The sequence below is a fragment of the Pleurodeles waltl genome, chromosome 1_1 (genome assembly GCF_031143425.1).
Source record: "Pleurodeles waltl isolate 20211129_DDA chromosome 1_1, aPleWal1.hap1.20221129, whole genome shotgun sequence".
Lineage (NCBI taxonomy): Eukaryota > Metazoa > Chordata > Amphibia > Caudata > Salamandridae > Pleurodeles > Pleurodeles waltl.
Window position 1 is genome coordinate 450,889,716 of NC_090436.1, and position 22,064 is coordinate 450,911,779.

The following is a 22,064-nucleotide window of genomic DNA, read 5'->3' on the forward strand; positions in this document are numbered from 1 at the left end:
ATGTGGGGATGATGATTACAACATCTAAGTATAGGCTTAATATCTTCCGTGTAGTGATGGTTATTGGGAAAAAAGGCAAAATATGATCAGTTTTACCAATTGGATTAGAGGTGCGGGCCGTGGTGGGGGTGGGTGGGGTATTTGTCCTCTATTCTGGGGCGGGCCTTTCTTACCTTTTAGATGTGGAAGAGTAAATGATTTCAAGAGGTGGATCACCACACCACTAAAGAACTAAACGAGGAATGGCCGACTCTTTTGTAATTGAGACGGCGTGGATGTAGTTGGAATATTCTAGACTTCAAGAAACAGCAGTGCCCCAGTAGTGCCCAGTAAGGATGTTTGGTGCGTTGTGCTTGCACCTCTCCGCTTGAGATATTGTACAAAAGAATACCGAGAGCGAGCATTCATCAGCCGGCAGACGTTATCACCACAGGAAAAGGTAAACGTGAAAGTGTAAATGACGTGACTGGAAGCCGCGAGTGCTGACTGTGGGGGCTGTGCGAACATTCACCTAGCAAAGAGATGTCTTTTCAGATCTCTCGCACGCTGATGCGGTTGCAGGCTCCGTCGCCCATTGGTTGGAAGTGCCGTCGTCACGTGCCCAGCACGGAGTGCTATGTAGTGCAGTCCTATTTTTGACACAGATTAACAGATGTGCTAGTTCTGAAAGGGACTCGTTCTGTCTTCAATGGAAAGAAACATCCCTTTCTTCCTCTTATTGTTCGCGTTGTCTGCAGCGTTTTCCCTCTCCGGCGGCCAGATGTTGAAAAGTGAGGAGGCGAGGTCAGTGTGGGCTTATGCTCCATTGAATTTAATGTAATTTAATTGGTGGGGTGAAGTAGTTATCTCTGTAGACCTGATTCCTGTTGCCGTCATAACGATAACAGAGAAAAACCCATACAGTAAAATGAAAGTAAAATGGATGCTATGGATGAAAATGCTGCAAAGAATAACACTGTTCTAAGCGTACTTTCTCGTTTGTGTTATTTGCACTGGTTTTAAGTTAGTGCATGCTTTACAATACCTGGTTAAGAAGGAAGACGAGGTTTTCCTTTTCTGTTTTTCATTTCGGTTAATTGCAGGTAGGTTTTAGGACGATGCGGTTGCAACTCTGCAGGCTGTGCATGTGCAGCGGACCGTATCAGTTCCCCGGCTGCGAGGCACGCGCCGTTTCCTCAGCCTGCTAACGAGCACGGTGCGCGCGCGATCTCTGGATATAGGGCAGCCCGGGCATGCGGTGATTTGTTTAATCTTGTATTAAGAGCTATTGGGGTCGGGAGCGTGTACCAGCCGCGGTATGTTTTCAATAAAGTGTGTGAATCCGGGCCACGGAGAGCGGCCCTTGGCTGGGACTTAAGTGCATCTCTCACTGGCTGAAAAGTGAAAATAAACAGTATTAACAGTGGTAAATAACTAGTTCAAAGCCAGGAGCGTGTCTGTGAGTGTTATGTGAAGAGCGAGGGCATTCTGCCAAGGGGTACGTCAAACGGATGACAACGATATATTTAGTATGCATACGTGTAAGCTAAATGTGGGCATTCATTTGCCGGAGGTTAATTATGTAACTGCGATGTGGTTCGTCGGCGCCCCACTTTGCAGGTGTGCGCTAAGTGCTTCTCTCGGAGACTCGGGCTGTCATCACGCCTTCAGGCACTTTTTGGCTAGTGTATTTGACAGGTAAAAAAAACACCAACCAAAAAAGTTTTGCTTTTTACCTCTTTTTGCTTAAATCATTTCTTTTCTAGTTGTAAGCTGTGCATTACACGTCGCTTAGCGTACCCGGGGTGTAGGTTCCGTGCAATATTTGCGGTATATGGGGCAGCGGGCTCTAATCTCTACCCTGCGCCCATCCTCTCAGCTTTCAGTACCCTGTTCATTCACCACACAGATTGGTTTGCTGTACAGAACCGGTGTGGTTGGGTGCGGAGGGGGTCCGGGGGGGGGGGGGGGGGGAGGCGGGAGTTAGGAGGGGTGGTGAGGAGGTGGATATGTGTCAGGGGCAGATGGGGGGGAGGGGGCGTCTATCAATCAACGTGGTCAATATATTTCCTTGTAAGGGGTCGGTGAGGTAAGTCTGAAATTTCCAGGCAATCGCTGCAGTGCCACCCACTTAAAATTATGGGGCAATAGACAGGTCAGTTCGATTAGAGACTATACAATATTGGGCGGCAGGGGGCTCTGGGGGAGTAGAAGGTTGGGATTTTTAGGGGTGCCAGTGAGGAGGACAAATGTGTGAAAGCTAAACATTATTCTTGCCATCATTAACACACAGAGCCATTCAACACAATATAAGTAAACACAGAATTAAGTCAGACTAGTATTATTGGCATTTTAGCCAGTCAATACCCAAGAATTAAGAGCCCTCGCCCAACTTATTGACATAAGATGGGGACAAGTATGCTTAAGAACGGTATGGCACACTATGTAAAGCAACTGGCAGACATCTAGGTGGGTAATTCTAATAACACACAAATACGTCGCTACTCCCAATCTTTCCTCCCTGTAAACTGTCCGTTGCAGTAACAGCATGCTTTAAAAGAAATCTGTATGGTTGTTTATCTACTCAATTACTCAATGAAGTAGCTAATATCTACTACGCATTTCTCAACTTCAGTATAGGCATGTGCATATTCTTGTACAGCGGTGACGGAGCAACACAGCAGTAACCCTTTTGAATTTCAAGAAATCAAAATTATGTTCCAGTTATAGGAATAACCTTACAGGAGCACAATTACGACTTTCCCGCAAGGTTCTATATGTATTGGACCCAAAGAGTTGTATTTTTAATGATGCAATCTACAATGGAACAGTGCTTGAGTTTAGCACTTCCATAGATTGATTATGCCACCAGTTCTCTTTTTGGAGGTAAAACCCTTTAAATGTAATCACATTGGTGGTGAGACCTCTGTCAAGTGGTCACAGTGCAATCAGCAACTGGAGTGACAATCAGTATTGTTTACCGCTGATGTCCTGGGTCCACCATACTGTTGGTTCCCCAGTTGTATTACCAGGTTTTCCGCTTGTGCATTTGACTCATAGTAGTAGGAGGCAGAAGAATCCAGGCCTTACTCTAAAAGGTGGTGAGGGTTGAACACTCAAAACCCAGTAAACCACAGAATCTTTTAACAACCAAATGTCCATTCAGTGCTTTCCTTTTATTAAAAAAAGAAACAATCTCTAATGCATCTCAGCTAAATACTACATACCAAGTAAAGATACAGCGTAAAACCTGAAGTCTAGCTTCTTCAAATCTAGAGATCGGACCTCAAATGTTATTCTAAACGCTACAGTTGTCTGGTGATGTTGAACTCTACTATGAGTGTTTAATCAACTCCTGACTTCACAAGCAGGTAGGAAACATCATTTCACAAGTCTGGGGCTAGGCTCACAGCCCAGCGAGGATTTAGTTCGATAGACCCAGTTCACACAGCGTGTTTGCATGCAAGGGTCCTCTCAGTCTTAATTACAGTGCACAGCGTTAGCCCCATAGTAAATACAGTTCATTGCAGCCACTAGTCAGCCACCAATCAGTATTTCATTTTTATTGTGCTAAGAATAGCGCTACTTTTCAAAATGTAAGTGGATTTACAATGATTTAATACATCTTTTAGAATATCACACAGGCCCAAAACAATGAGCACAACCACCCTCTCCCTGAAATGGCCAGTAGGGCCCTCCCAAGCCTGTTAAACAAAACAGTCACAAAGAGAGGAAAGGAGCAATGTCAGTGCCCAGTGTGCTGACAAGGTATAAGGGAGTCCAGTTGACCAGATGGTAAGATGGGGAACTACAGTTGATTCTGGTGCCGATACTTCTGAATCCCCTCCCCAGGCACAAAATACACCATAGTGCTGTACCACCAGCCACCTCCACCATAGTGAAAACCATCAGCTATAGTTGAATAGTTACAGTGCCAAGGGGCCCCTTGATAGGGGATGGGCCACAACAAATCTGGAAAATGTAGCAGGAGTTTCAATGCACAAGTCTAGATCTTTACAACCGAGTAATGAATTTGCATGCAGTCAGAATGGATTTGCATGCAACCAGTGGTTCCTGAGTCTGCTCTCCAATCCAGCTACCGCTACAATAATCCAAGGCAGGGATAGAGATGAGGTGTGTCTTCAAGACCCTGTGTAGATAATAGAAGGGCATATACAGGTTGCCATGAAGTAGTGGCCGATCAGGCACCAAGCAGGCAAACCAACAGATAATACGAACAGGGACTATACCCCTGAACCCCACATGATGCAGACATGTGACAGCTGACAATCTCTTTAAGTTGATGGAAGGGTGGGGGCTCATGCTCAGTGGCATAAAAAAAGCCCCTGCAGCCCCCACTGTGCGGGTGGGCCCAGAGCTTAAGGGAGGCCCTCAGCACAGCACCTGGTCTGAGTGTGCCTGGGGGTGGGGCTTCTATGATCTTTGCAGGGGCCCCTCCACTTTCGTTATGCCACCCCTTATGCCCTGTTCCAGAGTTGCTGCAGTCCAATAATGACTCTCAAAGGTCACCTTGCTTCAACTGTTCTCTGGTTCTCTAGCAAGCAAGGCACAGCACCACACTGCCTCTACACAGAACAACAAACAACTTTTCTTGATTTCAGCGTCCAAGCCTATTTTCAACTTGATGAAGGGGGACAGATGTTGGCTAAGGGCTGCTCATTAAACACCAGTCTCTTTGCCGAATTGGTAAGTAGCTCTCCGTTGAACTGAAGAGAAGTGCTGGAAGAAAAAAGGGGACTTGTACTTATATTCAGACTTGAATCATCAGCTCTCCAACAATGTTTAAATTCTTAAGGGCTTTTACAGTGAAAGACTGCCTGACTACAGCATGATCACACTCATGTCAGAAACCTGGACAATAGATGCCCACCCTGAGATAGTTCTAAAATGGCCCAGGCAAAAATGTTTTTTGGGCTCCGGCAGAAGGCTTCAGCTCCCACAGATGCAGACCATAAAGAAAGAGGGAGGAGCTGGTAGTACCCTGGCTGATGAAAACTCTAGATACTGAAATATTCTATCACTTTAGAACAGTATACAGAGCGGGAATGAATGTACAAGAGACCGGTTCCAAGGTCACCAGTAACCTGGGAAGTTTTCCATAATTTTATCCTGCCATATAGGTGGTATCCAAAATGGATTCCACCATGTACTCCTGGCAACATGCGCTTGATCCTTATACTGAAAGCACAGCATGCATAATGTGTACACACAGGGGGTTGTTCATAAAGGTACGTTTATATGTGAGTAAATCAACATGTGTAAAGTTACTCTCATGCTTTTCAGTAACTTTACTACTTTTTGAGTAACTTTACTACCTTTGGCTATTCTTCATTCACAAGTGTAACATTACTGAACACTGGAGACTTACATGTCCCTACCACATGAACTATGAGGCGGAATCAGCAAAAGTGTCCAATACAACCATAAAATTACTACTAGTTGTGACTTAACATTGTATTTGACATTCTGCATACTTGGAAGAGTCTTCCACTAAGAGAAAAGGCCTCTTTTCGACATGGTTAGCCCCTCATTTTCTGCCTTATGTATGATGTAGCCTTACAATTGTGGTGCCCATGGCCCCTGCTAACCAGGTTTCCTGGGCCAGAGCTTGTTCCCTAAAACTGTTGTGATGCATTGGCCCAATTGGATACACATTAGCTACCACTATTATACCCTAGTAAAAGGGCACTTAGGAACCTAGGACATTGGATACAATGGGTAGGCCCTTGAGGGCAGCAGCACTGATTGTGCTACCCTCTAGGGTCATGCATCCAGATGCCCCCAGCACTGCCATTGCAGGCTTGGTGTACTGGTGCAAACCTAAAACACAAACTTGACATGGCACACTACTTGTGTGCCTTGTACACCATTCACTGCATATACTATGGACAAGACACCCCTCCCTTACAGCCCTATGGAAGGGTGCACCGAATTATATGTGAGGGCATAGATGCATTAGCAATGTGCCCCCACCCTGTCTTTGCCAAACCTAGGAAATAGTGAGTGAACAAAGCAGCCATTTTAATACATGTGCTGGACACTGGTCAACATGAGTCCCAGCTACATGATGGCCACTCTGAACCCTGGGTTGTTTGGTATCAAACAACTCAGAATGATACATCCAAACTGGTACCAGTATTGGTTTTATCTCTAAATGTACCATGGATCACCTTACAGGTGCCTCCTGCAAAAGCTAACTACCCTGGCATGGTTGCTGACTGGTTCTATCCAGCCTGCCACCTCCAGACAGCCAGTCCACAAACCTTGGGGGAGAGCACTGTCTCTCTGGTTTGTAAAAATAATGCCCTTCCTGGGTGGAGGTACTAACACCCCCTCCCTCAGGAATGTGCACTGCCCTGGCGGTGAGCTTCGAAGGGCTTACTGCCTTTGAAACTAAACCTGCAGGCCTGCTGGTAGCAGCAGATGATCAACCCCTGTGCAAACCCCCACTTTTGGCAGGAGCAAAGGCGGGAAACAGCACAAAGGGTAGGAGGAGGGGCTCCACCTGGCATGCACCACCCCTAAGGAGTTGCCTGCGAGGTGGACACTCCATTTCATTTTCCTCCATATTAAATGGAAGGAAAATAGCCAGTCAGGGATAGGGAAGTGACCCTTCCCACAGGAAGTGGTCACTGTAGTGGGTGTAGCCCATTGGACACTACCAGGTTCGCCCTAAAACACCCACTATATTTAGTATCTAGTTGGCACCCCTAGACCAGGTAATCAGATTCAAAGGCCACAAAGAAGACCAGCACCAAGAGGATCCAAGGCACGAGAACTGTGGACCTGCTGCACAAAGAAAAGACGCCAAACCCTGCCTGCTTCCCCCAAGACCCGACAAACGCCCCTGTGGAGCCATTGGCCAACTGGACTGACCTCTAGAACCTCAGAGGACCTCCAGGCTTCGCCAGTCACCCAAGAACTCCCTCCAGAGTGGAGGTACCGCTCAACCAAGAAGAAACCAGCAACCCAGTGAGGGTTATTTCACTGACCAGCTGCTAACTCCCAAACCAGAAGTTGCAGCTGGACCCGCCAACACACCAACGACCACAAGGAACAACCCTGCAAGTGTGCCAAGTTTGGTGGCACTGCACCCTCCAGTGGTCAAACCGTACCAGTACCCTGGATATTGGTCAGCTGACATTAGATACCAGGAAAACCAGCCAGCCTGTGGCTGAAAAAGGACCTGGAGGAGGCCCCAGTTGAGAGACTTCAGGAACACCCTGGACCTCCTGCCATAGTGCCTCCATTGTCCTGCAACCGCCCTTGGAACCGACTTACCTCCAGATCCAAAGGGCACCTTTGCACACAGCTCCTGGCTCACCGATTGGCTGTGCACCAGGTCGCACTGTGCCCTGCAATGAAGAGCCTGCTGTGCCCCAAGGGTCTCTCACCCCTTGCAACCTTGACACCTCAAGGGGACCCCAAGGAACCACCTCTAATCTTACCTGCACAGCCCTTTTCCAAGCTATTCCGCACACTGGCCCTGCACCAGCTCTAAGAGACTTTTCACCGTACATCCACAATCAAGGCAGAGATCTCTCTGTGGTGAAAAATAGGTAAATCACAAAAAATAAAAGTTATTAAAGTTAACAAAAGAATTAAACAATTGTGTACATTAAATGCTATTGTAAAATAATTGTTTATATGCATTTTACATGTATAAGACATTTTTTGAATGCTACTGCACTAATAACTACATTCAAAATTATTATTTTTAAATAAAATTAAGTATATTAAATTAAGTTAAAATTATTTTGTGATGTCTAGAAAGCATAAACCCATCTAAATAAACATATTTATTTTTGTTTATTATGTATTGTTACTTATAATTATGTATACATTGAATTTATGTGTATTATTTTTTTTAAATAAAAGTTAGATTTATTTTTAAATTGAAAAGGTCATGAAATTAATTTAAAATACTATTTATTATTTGCATTGATTTTTAACATTAAAATAAGCATATATATGTGTTCATATTTTCAAACAAACTAAAATTAGTTAATAAAATTAGTTCATTTATTTATTTTAACATTATGTCAAATTAGGTTTTATTTTAATTCCCTGCCCTCCACCATTTTCTATCGGAATGTGTTGCAAAACTTATGAGTGGCCATCAGCGGTGCTGTACTTACTCAACCTCTTAGCTGGAGAACACATACTAATGAGTGCAGTTTGAGAAGAAGTAGGGGTTTAGTCTTTTTTGGGTGGGTCCATGTCCATCTGTAACCCCCCCTAGAGAGGGGTGCACTTTGGGTGCCCGATTGACCTAACAGCTCTACTCTTACGGTTCTGTCTGTTCCACAGGGGCTCCCTTCGGTGAGGACACACACTGGACCCCATCTTTTCCACCAGCAACAGAGCCACATTCTCCCACACCACCAAGGTCACATGGACTGACCACAACACCATTTACTTCACCATCAATGGAATGCCTGAAGCCCTGATGATACCCCTCCCCGCTGTAACTGGAGCAAAGTCACAGAAACAACCTGGATCGCCAACCTAAAAGAAACTAGACCCATCTCCACAGACACCCTTGAACCCTGCATCCAAAACCTCCCCAACTGGATCTCCTCAGCTGCCAACACCATTGCCCCCCTGAAAAGCACCATCAACAGCAATCCCACCAAGCAAGCCAAATGGTTCACCCCAGAACTTCTCACCCTCAAACGTCACTGCAGGAAACTAGTGAGACACTGGAGCTCCAACAAGACCCCTCCAACCTCGACTCCTTCAGGGCCACCCTCAACAGATACCACCACCGACTCAGGGAAACCAAGAAAGAAGCACTCACCACCCGCATCGAGGCAAGCACCAACCATGCCAAAGAACTCTTCAGCATCGTCAGAGAATTCTCCTGTCCCTCTGCCACAGAGAACATGATCCACCACTCCCAAGCCCACTGTGACAAGCTATTAGACTGCTTTCACCACAATATCTCCAACATCTATAGCAACTTCGATTTCCAGCCCACTGACCTCGACCACCCCCCACCCTAACCTACTCCTCATCCCCCCACTGGATCACCGAATGGAAGCAGCTCTCTTCCCAAGACACCATTACCATCATGACCTCCATTCCCGATCCCCCGTAGACCCTGCCTGCACCGCCTCTACAACCTAGGAAGAGAAATAATCAGAGCATCCCTCAAAGAAATCCTCAACACTTGCATCTCCACAACCACCGTACCCAATGCCTGGAAGCACGTTGAGGTCAAACCCCTCCTAAAGAAACCCTAAGTTGACCACAACAAGCTCAAAAACTATCATCGCACCTCGCCCCTCCCATTCCCCGCCAAAGTCTTGTAAAAGTCCATCAACCTCCAGCTCACAGACTACCTCAAACACAACAACATGCGCGACCCATCCCAATCTGTCTTCCGGCCCAACCACAGCACCGAGACCACCCTGATTACAGCAAATGATGACATCAGACACCTCCTCGACCTTGGGAGAACAGCGGCCTCATCCTCCTTGACTTATTGGTAGCTTTCAACATTGTCTTCCACCACACTCTCATCACCAGACTCCACAGCATCAGCATTCAATATAATGCACTAAACTGGATATCCTCCTTCCTTGCTGGGTGGACATAGATGATCCTCCTCCCGCCCTTTGTCTCTGCACCCAAAGAAATCATCTGTGGCATTCCCTAGGGCTCCTTCCTCGGCCCCACCCTTTTCAACACCTACATGACTCCACTTGCAAACATCGCACGCAACCACGGACTCAACATCGTCTCCTACGCCGAAAACACCCAGCTCATCCAAATTCCTCACAGACAATGCCAACACCACACAAACCAGCCTCAAAACCACCATGACCGACATCGCCACCTGGATGAGTACCAACTGCCTCAACCTAAATTCAGACAAAATGGTGATCCTTATGTTTGGCAACAAGCCCTCCCCGTGGGATGACTCGTGGTGGCCCACAGCCCTCGGTCCTCCGCCCACACCCTCCAGCCACACACGCAACCTCGAGATCATCTTGGACACCCAACTGACCATGAAGCAACAGATCAACACCGTCTCCTCTGCTTGCTTCCACATCCTCTGCATGGTCCACAAGATTTTCAGATGGATCCCCATCTCAACCAGGAACACAGTCACCCAGGCCTCATCTCCAGCCGACTCGACTACGGTAATGCACTCTACGCTGGAACCACCAAACAGCTCCTGAACTGCCTCCAGACCATTCAGAACTTGGTGGCAAGCCTTGTCCTCAACCTCCTCAGAAGAACTAGCATCACTCCCCACCTCAGGGCCCTTCACTGGATCCCCATCCAGCAAAGATGCCCCTTCAAACTCCTCATGCACGCCTTCAAAGCCCTCCACAATGCCAGACTCGCCTACATCAGCAACCACCTCATATTCCACCGACCGACCAGAGAACTCTGCTCAGCCACCCTCACCCAGGCCCACGTCTCCCGCATCCAGCGTGAATGCTTCAGAGGTCACTTTTCCTTCCACCTCGCTGCCAAGTCCTGGAATGACCTCCACCTGTGCACCTCCCATGCACTGACGGATTTCAGAAAGCAGCTCAAGACTTTGCTGTTCGACTGCCATCGCCAGTCTGACGAGGCTCGCAGCATTCCACCAGCACCAGGAGACCCCCTGGGGTGACAAGTTTCACTCTCTGCAAGAACCCTCTGATTGATTGATTGATTTCAAAAGTGAGAAATACCTGATTTTTCTGATTTTCTGATTTGTCTGTACCTGTCTTGGCATGAAAAGATTGGTCATCCCAGTACAGTATTGGTCAGGTGACAACCCTACTGCAAGACATGTCATCTTAAGGTATCTCAGTGCAGTGGCGGTTCATAGGGTTCACATAAAGCCATTGAAAGTTTGGTATTGAGTTATGCACAGGGTTCTAGGGTTTTAACGATAAATCTCTCTGCTCACCTGCGCCATGCAGCACTATCCCACTCTTCAGAGCTCCACACGGCTCTCCTAATGCACATATATCCTGATTTGCTAAGACACTGGTATGTCTGTACTTTAACAACTGTAGAGCTATGACTAAATAACTCTGCCCTTAGTGTCTGTGACACTCAGAGAAGGTTCACAAAATAATTTGCCTTAATGTGTTTCAGTATATCACTTTTTCTGATAGATAGTTCAGTTGTTCACACATCTGCTGCAGAGATCTACTTAACCTTCAGGTTCACAGCTTCAAATCCCACAGGGGTCCATTAAGCTTTTTAGCCTTTTATGATTAATTAAATATTGCAGCATGGTGATTAACTTTAAGTGTCTTGTGCACATGTTGTCTATTTCATCTGGGTAACCCAAGCGCTGTTGTTTTGCGCATCGATATATGAAGCGGGGTACACAAAGCCTTTGAAATCTATCCAAGTGTTGCGGTCTCTCTGGGTTGTGTAAAAAGAGCTTTAAAGCAAGCTTTGGAAAAGTCAATAGGCCTGGTGTTTGCCACCAGTCTTTTGGCTTTGGCAATGCTTGTTTTGTACTTTTATGGTTTATGCAAAATCTTATTGTTTGTCCGGGAGGCAGCTAAGCCATCATAAATCTAAAAAAAAAACATTGGCAAGTGTCAGAAATTGTTTTTTTGTTTAAAAAAAGCAAACACTATTGTAGTAGTCACTGACACTTAAGGGGACTACTTTGCTTGGATGTGCTCCTTGCGAAAGGGCAATATGCTTCAACTCAAAGGGAAATCAGCCAGTGACTGAAGTGTGCTAACCCACTGCCCCATTAAACATGCTGCAGTGGCTGGAAGAAAATGTGAATGATGCAACAACATTCACATGAAGCCTGGTTGAAAACCTCTATGAGTAACCATGTTTTACCTGTAACTGTAGTAAAAGCAAAATGTCTTGGCTAACACAAGACCTAAAAAGCCAATCGATTAGGCCTGGGCTGTCAGCCTCTTGCCTTTGCTAATGCTTTTTGTAATACAAATAGAAGCTTGAAAAGAAAGATAGTGTTGCAAAGACAGACAGATAGGTAGAGTGGGTTGCAAAGATAGAAAGGGTGGAAGGCTCTTCAGTGTCTTAATTCCTACTGATAGCTCAAAACTTGGCTTCCTGCAGACTTTCACAATATTTTCTAATTAAGCGTGCAATTAGAGCCTTAACACTGATGCCCACAAACCTCCCCTGTCCCTCCAAGCCATGTACCTGGACTATGTGCCCATGTTTGCAGGTAAGCTTGGGGTTAGCTTTGAAAGCACAACATTCTTATTCGAAACATCAGAGGCAGTCTGGGACTGGGTTGAGGAGAGGGGCCTGCGTAGAGTCCTGATGGACCGTGTGGAGGGTCCCTCTGCAGTGGTGAGGGAACTTCCACACCCCTAGAGATGCAGGTCCCAACAACTAGAGAGAGGCGAGGAGATGCTGACATTTAAAGGCTGATGGGAGTGTAAGTGCTGACCAGCTACATGGAGGTTTACCACACTCTTCAACATAAGATGTAGTACATATGGGTGCTGGGCTACCTCAGGTTGGTAACAAGTCAGAGAAACTGATGTTAGACTTACATTTTATTTGAACAATTGCAGGTATGAGATGGACTTTGGGTGATGAAGCTTCAGAGACTGGGAGAAGGGTGAAATGCCCTACAGTCGCACTGATGGTAATGTCTCAATTTTATTATATAGGAAGCAGACGAAGGTCTCTAGTCAGGCCCCACGGACAGTTTTGGTTAGAAGTTATTTAAGTTTTTCGGGTCAGTGGCAGATGCTTTTGAGGGAGAAGTATAGGTGTGGATAGTTGTGGAGGAGCCAAGGGAAGTATAGCAGCGGAAGGGAGAGGGGAGGGGTTCAGCAAACTTTTCTTAAATAACGGGTAGTTTTAGACCTACACAGCGGAAGAGAGGGGAGGAAAAGAGAAGAGGGTGCAGGATGTATAACCGTTTTTGGGTGTTTAACATATACTGTAGTCTGGGTCCCTCATAAAGAAGAAAAGGTGATATGGTCTGGAGGCTAAGACAGATAGGAATGGTTACATTCACTTAAAAACCTTAGATGTGTGCTTACTATCAAATGGAGGAACTGAAAACCCTTTCCACGAACTTTAGGTTTAAATCAGTTTTATTAGTTTCCAGAAAAGTAAACAATTGTAGGAAGCTGGCCTGGTGTGTTGTGACCACCTATGGTGTTATCACCTTATATCAGGTCCAGGTATCCCCTATTAGTGAGGTGTAGTCTGTGTCTAGGCAGCCAGGCTTTAGAGGTACCTGTGGATGAGAAGCCATGATTTATCTAGGAGACATGCAAAGCTTATGCAATACCACTGTAGTCACACAGCACTTACACACATGAAAGAACCACACAGTGTTACAAAAAAAAGGTACTTTATTATGGTAATACAAATACCAAAATGATATTTAAGCATTACCCCAACTGGAGGTAAGTAAACACACTATTATATGTACAATAGAAGTCAGGAAATAGAATAAAATGTAATAGAAAACAGTGAAAGCAATAGTAAGTACTGAAGGCTGGGGGGGGGGAGGGGAGTGGAAGGGAGATGACCAAACCATATACTAAGAAACTGTAATGCGAAAGTTAAGCCCCCACCTAAAGAAGTGGAGTCGCTGGAGGAGAGGTGGAGGAACTAGGAACTCCAAGAGGTAAGTACCAGAGTGCCCCCCAGTGACCAGGAGAGAAGTGGTAAGTACCTGGTTTTACCCAAACCCACCAAAAGGACTTTAGAAGAGAATAATGCAAGACCCAGACAAGACTGCAATAAACCAAAGGTAGATCCTGGAAGAGCAAGACCTGGAAAGGAAAGGGACCAAGTCCAGTTCACATTGGAGTGTCCGGTGGTGGCTGGAGCCACTACCCACCAGTCTGTGGAAGCAGGACCAGATCGACAGTGGACGAATATGGTCAGCAGTGCAGCACTGGACCAGCTGAAGAGTTCCTGGAGTAAAGCAGTTGACATTCCTCGCTGGAAGAAGGATTGCAGTAGGTCAGTGGTGTGGAAGAACTCCCAACAAGCCTAGGCAAATGTTGTTGGAGAAGAAATGCGGGGCTGCCGGGGATCAGCAAGGTCCAGGAGGACTCATCCCATGAAGGGGAGTCCCGGGTAACCCTCAGCAGTGAGGAGAGTCATAGGAAGAGGAGGCAGCCCCCACATGCGACCCACAGGCTGCAAGCACAGGAGCCGCAGAGAGGCCCAGGCAGCACACATTGGAAGGAGCCCCACGTCACAGGAGCAGCATGCAGTGGGCTGTGCTTCATAAGGAAGAGTGCTGGGGGCTGGGGCTACAGGTAGCCTCAAGATCTCTTGGAGGAGATGCCAACAAGCCTTGGTAGCTGTAAAACACATGATGCACGGGGATACTGTCCTGCGTGGAGAGTCAAGGTCTCCCAAGTTGGACAGCTGGTAGAGAGGACCAAGGGGACCATTCCAGACCACCACCCATGATGCATGTTCCCTGCAGCTCTGAAGGAGAGGAGAGCCACGCAGCTGGCCGTCATTGCAGTTGGTGCCTGCGGATGCCAGGGAGTGACTCTTTCACTTCGAGGGAAATTCCTTCTTGCCTTTTGTGCAGGCTGAAGACTCATCACCCTCAGAGGATGCACAGCTGGGAAAATGTTGCAGTTGCTGGAAGTAGCCGGGGAAACAATGTTGTGGAGCAGAGTCATTGCTGTAGTTATTCCTGGAGGGTCCAGTTGCAGTTCATTGATCAGAAGGTGAAGTAAATGTTGCAGAGGAATCCTGCTGCAATCTTGCACATCGAATCTGAGGACCCACCCAAGAGGGAGACCTTAGATAGCCCTGGAAGAGGGATTGGTCACCTACCAAGGTGACCACCTATCAGGAGGGGGCTGTGACATCACCTCCCTGACCTGGCCACTCAGATGCTCCCAGAGGCCTCTTCCCACCTTGGATTCAAGATTTCAGAATCAAGTGGCCACCTGGAGGATCTCTGGGCACCACCCCTAGGGTGGTGATGGACAGGGGAGTGGTTACTCCCCTTTCCATTGTCCAGTTTCACACTAGAGCAGGGACCAGGGGTCCCTAGACTTGTTCGAGCCGGTTTGTGCAAGGAGGGCACCAAATGTGCCCTTCAAAACATACCAGTGGCTTGGGGAGGCTACACCTCCCAAGACATGTAACAGCTATTTCCAAAGGGAGAGGGTGTTGCCTCCCTCTCCCAAAGGAAATCCTTTGCTCTGCCTTTTTGGGCTTGAGCTGGTCAAGCAGCAGGATAGCAGAAACCTAGCTGTAGTATGGCAGCAGTGTGGGCTGCCTGGGAAAACCATGCAAACTGGTAAGAGCAAAGCCGGGGGTCCTCTAAGGAGCCCCCAGAGTGCATGGAATCATACAGTCAATACTGGCAACATATTGGAATATGATTCTGACATGTTTGATACCAAACATGCCTAGGTTCGGAGTTACCATTATGTAGCTGGACATAGGTAGTGACCTGTGTCCAGTACACGGATACAGAGGCTTTACCACACTTATGAAGTCCAGGAAAATGGTGCTGGAGTTCATATGGGCACCTCTGCTCATGCAGGGGTGCCCTCACACACAGGTACTTGTACCCTGCCCTCTGGGCTACGAGGGCCTGCTATAGAGGTGACTTATAGTGACCTGGTGCAGGGACCTGTAGTGAAAGGGTGCATGCACCTTTTCATGCAGGCTGCAATGGCAGGCCTGCAGACACATTTTACATGGGCATAGTACATGCTGCAGCCCATGGGAAACCCCTGGTGCCCCAATGCCCTGGGACCCTGGGTACCATATATTAGGGACTTATATGGGGGCACCAGTATACCAAATGTGGGGTATGTGAAGTCCCAAGCAACCAAATTTAGAAGGAGCGAGCACAGTTACTGGGGTCCTGGTTAGCAGGATTCCAATGAACCAGTGGCGGCCGGCAGTTTTAGGGGGGAGGGGGTGGGCGGGACACACACTCACACTCATTCTTTCACACACACACACACACACGCACATCCATTAACAACACTCATCAACATTCAAACATACACGCACGCACCAAACATTCATTTAAAAAGATCACACACACTTACCTTTAGCCTCGGAGGTTCCAGGAGGGTTGGGACTGCTGCCTTCCCTCGCTGGCTGACCTTAGGTCAGCCTATGAGGGGAGGCAGCAGTCCCAACTTCGTCACAGAGTGGGATGGGATCAATGAGACTGCTGATCGCACCCCAATCTGTGATGAGGTGTCACTGATTGACACTCGCCCTGGGCGCTTCAGGGCTTAAACCTGAAGCACCCAGGTCAAAGTCAATGGGTGATGCTTCCCTCGTCACCCGGGAGAGGGTCTTGAGGTGCCTTTGCTGAGCTGAGGAGGTCACGCCCACAGGAACTGTGACCTCTTCAGCCCAGCAAAATTCAGCTCAGGCAGCCAGGAGTCTGCGCAAATCGCGCATGTCTCGCTCCTGGCTGCCTGACCTGAACATGAAGAGTGTCTGTCAGGCTGACCTTTGTTCAGCCTGACCGGCACTCTTCATGAGGGGCAAAAGGTGGGGGGCGTTTCCCCTCCGCCCTAAAGGACAGGCGCCTCACCTGCAATGAACACAGTCAAAACACAGAGCAGGCAAAATGCGGGGGTAACCATGCCACAAAGAGGGTACTTTCCTACAACAATACAGAACATCAACCTCACCTACATCAAGAGGCCGGCAAGGCATACTATGAAAGTAGGAAGGTAAACAAACTATGGGGGGATGTGGTTGGGACAAAGAGGGAGGGGTGATTTGATTGCTAATGTCCTTGGGGAGAGGGTGGAAGGATGTGGGAAGGGATAGTATTGCAAAGATAGGGAAGGAAATGCTGCCACTACATGTTGCCATACCTTAAGTCTGGGGATGAGCGCTAATGTCCAAAGTTTATTCTCACTAGCTCACTTAGCATCATTTGAGGGATGCATGAGTCAAAGGATCCACAAGTAGACTGGGCAGGACAGCTCCCTGAAATCCCATGCCAAAAATTGTATGCATGAACCTCATGTATTTTCAAATTGTGGAAGTTTGTGCTCTATGGCAGCTGTCAATTTCTCCATGCCAAGCAGTGCCCAAAGCTTGTGCAGCCAGTCTGTATGTGCTAGTATCTTTTCTGTACCCCTTTGGAACAGAATGACTTGTTTGCCCGCACACAGGGCTAGTGTAATGGCTCTCCATGTTGCCGGTCATCAGGGATAGGTCAGAGCATTAGGTAGCCCTAGTGAAATGTAACTAGGAGACTTGGGTATATTGTCTGCCAGAATGTCGCACAGTAGCATTGTAGTTTAGGGCAATTCCGAATGATCAGCGTACCTGAATGTCTGCATTCTTGCCAACATACATCATCCCCATTCTGTTTCCATCTAGCCATTTTAGCAGAGTTGAAGTAGCAGTAATGCATTAGTTTAAATATGGTCTCTATAGGCTGACGTGTGAGTTTTGTGTAGGGTGTCTGACCTTTCCTTGGGATAGGAGAATCATTTACATTCTAATTCCCACTGTCTCAGGCCCTGGGATTTGGTTGTGGCCGAGGGGCCATTTGGGAAAGCTAAATATAGAGAGGACCCTTGTCAGTGTGGAGGTTGAGGGGGCATTTCTAAGAGGGTGTGAGGGTCCTACTGGCGTATGGGCTTATGTGGGGCTGGGCCACTCAGTGTTGAATAGCAATGTAGTACCAGTATTCAGTGGACTGTATTGTATAGTCGGATGTGATTTGTGAGGAATCCATTATACGTGGTGATCAAAGAAATCCCCCACTCTCTTGCCATGTTAGAAACTCTGCCTCGCATTGCAGGTGGAAAGTCAGGGTTTCCCATAGTGGGTGTTTGTGGTGAAATGTGGGTGGGGAGTTTTTTCATCAGTTTAACTCTATCCCAAGGCCTCATCGTTGCCATCACTACTGGTGAGATGTAGACCCCTGGTGGATGGTGTTTTCATTGCAACCAAGGAACTTTCCATATGTGGATCCCTGCAATTGCGTGATCGATGAAGCACCAGTGTTTTTCTGTGAGGGCCCTATTCCATTCCACTAGATATCTCAGACTGCCTGATAATACAGAGTTACATGTGAAATGCCCAGACCTCCCTCCGCTACAGAGAGGAAGGCGTGTTTCTTGGCTATGCAGGCCTTCTTACCATCCCATATGTAGTTCTCAAACAGATGTTGTAATTTCCCCTGTATGTGCAGGGAAGGCTGGAAGGGGAGGGGTTGAATAATTTAAAGTATCTTCGGAGGGAGTGTCATCTTGACTGCTGTCAGCCTACTCAGCCAGGAGATGGGGTCACCTTTCCAAGATTGTAAATCGGAGCAAGCAGTAGTCAATAGAATAGCGTAGTTGTGCTCCTCCATCTTCTCCACCATGAAGTATATTTGCAAGCCCAGATATGGAATGCCTCGGGTTGCCCAACAGAAGGGGAAGAGGCACTCTAGCTGATTCCTATCTCTAGGGGAAATAGTGAGGTTGAGGGCCTGTGATGCTAAAGTGGCGGTAGAGAGGTGTGGAGCTGTGTGAGTGTGAACGTGAAATCATCACCATAAAGTGCAATCTTATGTTTCTGGCAGCCCATGGTAATACTGGTGATTAGAGGTTCCCTATGGATGCTCTCAGCTAGGGGTGCTATATAGAGAGGAAATGACATCCCTGCAACGTACCCCATGCTACGTTAAAGGGTTGTAATGTCAGTTCACTAACCCTCATTGTGGCTGTGGGTTTTGTATAGCTGCATCATATCCATCTCTGAAAACAGGCTCTTAGTCCTGCCTTAGCCAGTACTAGTGGTAGAAAAGGCCAGTGCACCAGATCAAAAGCCTTTTCAGCATTGATCGTTAATAAAGGAACTGGTACCCAGGAACAGTTTGTTTTACCCATGAGATGTAAGAGGCACTTCGTATTATCACTACAGCCTCTCTCAGGAATGAACCTTGCTTCGTCTGAGCTAACCAACCCCTGTATGTGGGTACTGTGCGGATGCTGGTAGGTATGGTGGTGTTACATTAAGTAAGGAAATGGCCCGGTATGATGAGCAGTAAGTGGGGTCCTTCCCGGGCATCGGGATTGCTGTATTGATGGCCTCCCTCATTGTGTCTAGACATGTACCTGCATCGCTAACGAATTACAAAGGTGAGCAAGGATAAGAGCCAGATGTATAACAAGTTTCTTGTTGAAGTCGGAGGTGAAGCCATCTTGTCCGGGCACCTTGCCCATTTGAAGTCTTGCGATAGGTGCAAGTACTTTGCCTTTTCAAATGTTTTTGTCCAACTGAAGAACGTCCTCAGCTGGTACACAGGCAGTGGGAGCCTGAGTGAGGTAGGCTACTGCCTACCTCATGATTGACATCTTCTGTTAATTATACTATGGTGTAAAAGTGCTCAAACATATGTGCATCTTGATACACGCTTCAGCCTTGTAGTCCCTGAATCTCAGCTATTCTGTGTTTGTGTGTCTGGGCCCCCAATTGATGGGCGAGGAGTCGGCCTGCCTCATTACCCCCTGCAAAGTATTTATGTTTGGTAGGAAGTAGCACATATTCTGCCTTGTCCATGATGAGGGCCTTGAGTTGCTTTGTAACTAGTGTAAGCTGTCTCCTCACTCTATTGGAGAACGAGTGTGTGTGGGCTTCCTCTAGCACCTTCACCTGACTTTCCAGGTTGGCTTGCTTGTCTTTTCTGTCCTTATTAAGTCTGGCAGCAATGGCTACGAAGGTATCTCTCATGACTGACTTTAGAGTGTCCCAGAGTAGGGGGATGTGGGTATCCTGTGTGTCATTGATGCTGGGAAAAGTGTGACTGGTGCCCCTGATGTCTTGCAGTGTTGAGTTGTAAGTTAGTAATTTGGAGTTAAGGTGCCATGGGCGAGGAGACAAGCGGGGGCCAGAGATATTCATGGTAATTGAGATAGGGGAGCAGTAAGACAGGGCAGTTGAACCTATGTCCATGAGCGGTGGCTGCCATGAAGTGGATAGATATCAGGAAATAGTCTATCCCAGCATAAGTTTAGTGATCTGCCAAAAAATAGGAATAATCCTTCACTAAAGGGTTGCCTATCTGCCACAGTATCTGCCACATAACTACTAGCCACATTTCCCCCAGCCAATGGAGGCCCTTCGATGTGTATGCCCCTGTTTGTTCCATCCTGTGTGCTGATCAGCATAGCAGCGTATCTGGGACTAGAATGAAGTCTCCCCTTATGATTGTGTCCATGTCATGGGTGTCCAGCACCTGTCCTATGGCGTCCAGGATGAAGTTCCCCTGACTATCATTCGGGGTGTAAATGGTACCAATTGTAAATGTGCGCCCATTCACTAAAAGTCTCAGTGAGAGGAGTCTGCCTGGCAGTTCCGCCTGTGTCTGGAGGACCTGACCCTGGAAGTGAGTTGCAGGCAGGATTGCCACACCCACCTTTTCCCCTGGTCCGGAAGAGAAGTATTGTTGGTCGAAATAGCAGGATCACAAGTGTTTCCAGTCCTCCTTAAGGAGGTATTTTCTTGTATAAGGCAGATCTGACAGTTAGAGTCTCTAAGCATGGAAGGGGGTGCCAGACGCTTTACTGAGGCACTAAATTCATGGATGTTCAGGCTTAACATTTTAATCATTTACCACCATAAGCAGTTGTGCCAATAGTGAAGAGCAAGTGTTGGCTGCCAATGGCTCTCCCCTGACAGGCAGGTCCGGCTATCAGTGTGCAGAGTAGGTCATCCAGTGAGTGAGTTGCTGGGCAATGGAAGGGGGATAGTAACCATATCAGTGAAACTCATTCGCTGTATTCTTGTGGGCACGAAAAAGTAGGTGGTTGTGGCTCATGTCACTGGTGAATTAAGGCCTCATCACTAGTTGTGGAGAGAGGTTGGGGCTTTGCTGCCCTTGTCAGCCAATCTTTGGTGAGGAGCTAATGCTGCCAGGTCCCTGAGTGCATATTGTAGGGGCGGAGCTGAGGACAGTCAGAGTGTTTCAATCAGTCTCTCTGCCGGTAGTGCACTGTCCCCAATCCAGTCCCTTAAGTTGTTTTGTGGTTCGATGCGTGTCCCTGGTATTGTAGCTGTTGAAGCAAGGCTGTTCTCTCTCTGCGGCTCTCAGTCGTCATGTGTTTACCTGTTTTGTTCCTTGCTGGTTGGTGAATGTGCCCCGGTGTATCGGAGGACTCTAGGAGACTCCATGACCCTGAGCCTAGCACCCCCAACTCCCTAGGGTATGGATGTCAAAGGAGTCTCCTTTCGTGCTCAACGCTATTTTCAGCACGCAGCCTCCTGACCACCACGTCTAGACTGTCTCTGGCCTCAGGGTACAGTCCTCACCGTAGTTTCCAGGTGGGCAACCCACACTCCATCTAGATTGGTCTCATTTAGGCCCCTTACGTGTTCTTTGGCGCTGCAGATGGCAGAGGAGGGGCGGGGTTCACACCCTGAGTTCAGCCTCCGTAATTGCGCGGGGAGACCTTTCTCCTTGCCCTTGCTGCAGGCTGGGGATACCATGCCTTTTTCCACTGTTTGAGGCTTTCATGCGGCTTCTGCCCCATGTGGGGCAAAGGGCCCAAGGCATGTGATGTCTTTCTTGATGGGGCTCCCTCCAACATGAGTGAGTGCAGTTGCACTGATGGCTGCCTACTCTGTGAGTTCGTAGTACGGGTCCCACGGCAGCCGCCATCCTGTGCGCATTCTTCATTCTGCAGCGCCGGGGCCAGCCTCGCAATTGGTAACTGCCACTGCGGAGGGCTGGTTTTGCCTTCGGTTATGACCTGATGTGTCCCCCAGCTCCATGTGTGGTTTCTTTGATCTGGGGACCCCCGAACCCACCCACATTCTGAGTAGGGCAGTGGAGCTCCGCTGGTTTGGTGTTACGTGGACACCATCTTGGACATGCCCCCTTTCCTGGAACCTTAACAGGTTGGCTAGCAAATTAAAAAGGGGTGGTGACACAGCACATTTGAAGGCAAGTCCTGGATCTGGTGCTGCTACAAGAGACCCATTTAGTCGGTAATCACTGTAAATGCCTGAATAGGGGCCAATATGCTGCATTGATATCCCAGCTTTACAAAGGGCTCAAGGAGTGGCCATCCTGGGGAAAAAGAATCCCTCTTTTCAGGATGAAAAGACATGGCTTGACCAGGGTGGCTACT

General features: G+C 47.7%; 1 protein-coding gene across 1 annotated transcript in view; it reads left to right on the forward strand.

Moving 5' to 3' along the window:
- The first annotated feature begins 640 nt into the window (after positions 1-640).
- The window catches only part of LOC138285144 (V-type proton ATPase subunit S1-like protein), a 117,178-nt gene continuing 95,754 nt past the window's right edge, over positions 641-22,064 (forward strand). Inside the window, exon 1 of the mRNA XM_069224733.1 lies at positions 641-783. Within this exon, the coding sequence (XP_069080834.1) occupies positions 689-783 (95 nt within the window). The 5' untranslated portion in view covers positions 641-688. The remainder of the gene's footprint in view (positions 784-22,064) is intronic.